Consider the following 357-nt stretch of genomic DNA (forward strand, 5'->3'; position numbering starts at 1 on the left):
TAGATTTTGTGCTACAAATCTTCCCTTAGACTATGTGATAGATACCTTTTATCTTTCTTCCCCCCCAATTTTGAAAAAAAAAAAAGAAGTGTACTTAAAACTGTTTCACGTTACCAGGAATGCAGTTTCGGATCTTTTCTGCAGCAGTAAGGGCCTCGGGGGGATGGGGGGGGAGCACTTTAAGACAAGAGTTTCGCTAAGTAAAAATGTCCACTAGACCGAGAGCCCCCTCGGTTCAAGCACCCCCACCCCACCCCTGCCGCGACCCATTCCCGCTTCGAGGCCCCAGCGATGAGCGTCCGCCCCGGCAGCGCCTCCCAGAACGCAAGGGCAACACCGGCTGCGGAGGTCGGTACG

The 357-nt window shown here is 52.9% G+C and overlaps 1 protein-coding gene across 1 annotated transcript in view; it reads left to right on the forward strand.

Annotated features, from left to right (window-relative positions):
• Window positions 1-206: 206 nt before the first annotated feature.
• TNKS2 (tankyrase 2) overlaps window positions 207-357 on the forward strand; it is a 32,957-nt gene continuing 32,806 nt past the window's right edge. Inside the window, exon 1 of the mRNA XM_026851487.1 lies at window positions 207-348. Within this exon, the coding sequence (XP_026707288.1) occupies window positions 207-348 (142 nt within the window). The remainder of the gene's footprint in view (window positions 349-357) is intronic.

This window comes from Athene cunicularia (assembly GCF_003259725.1).
Source record: "Athene cunicularia isolate RWA chromosome 6 unlocalized genomic scaffold, athCun1 chr6_part1, whole genome shotgun sequence".
Classification (NCBI taxonomy): Eukaryota; Metazoa; Chordata; class Aves; order Strigiformes; family Strigidae; genus Athene; species Athene cunicularia.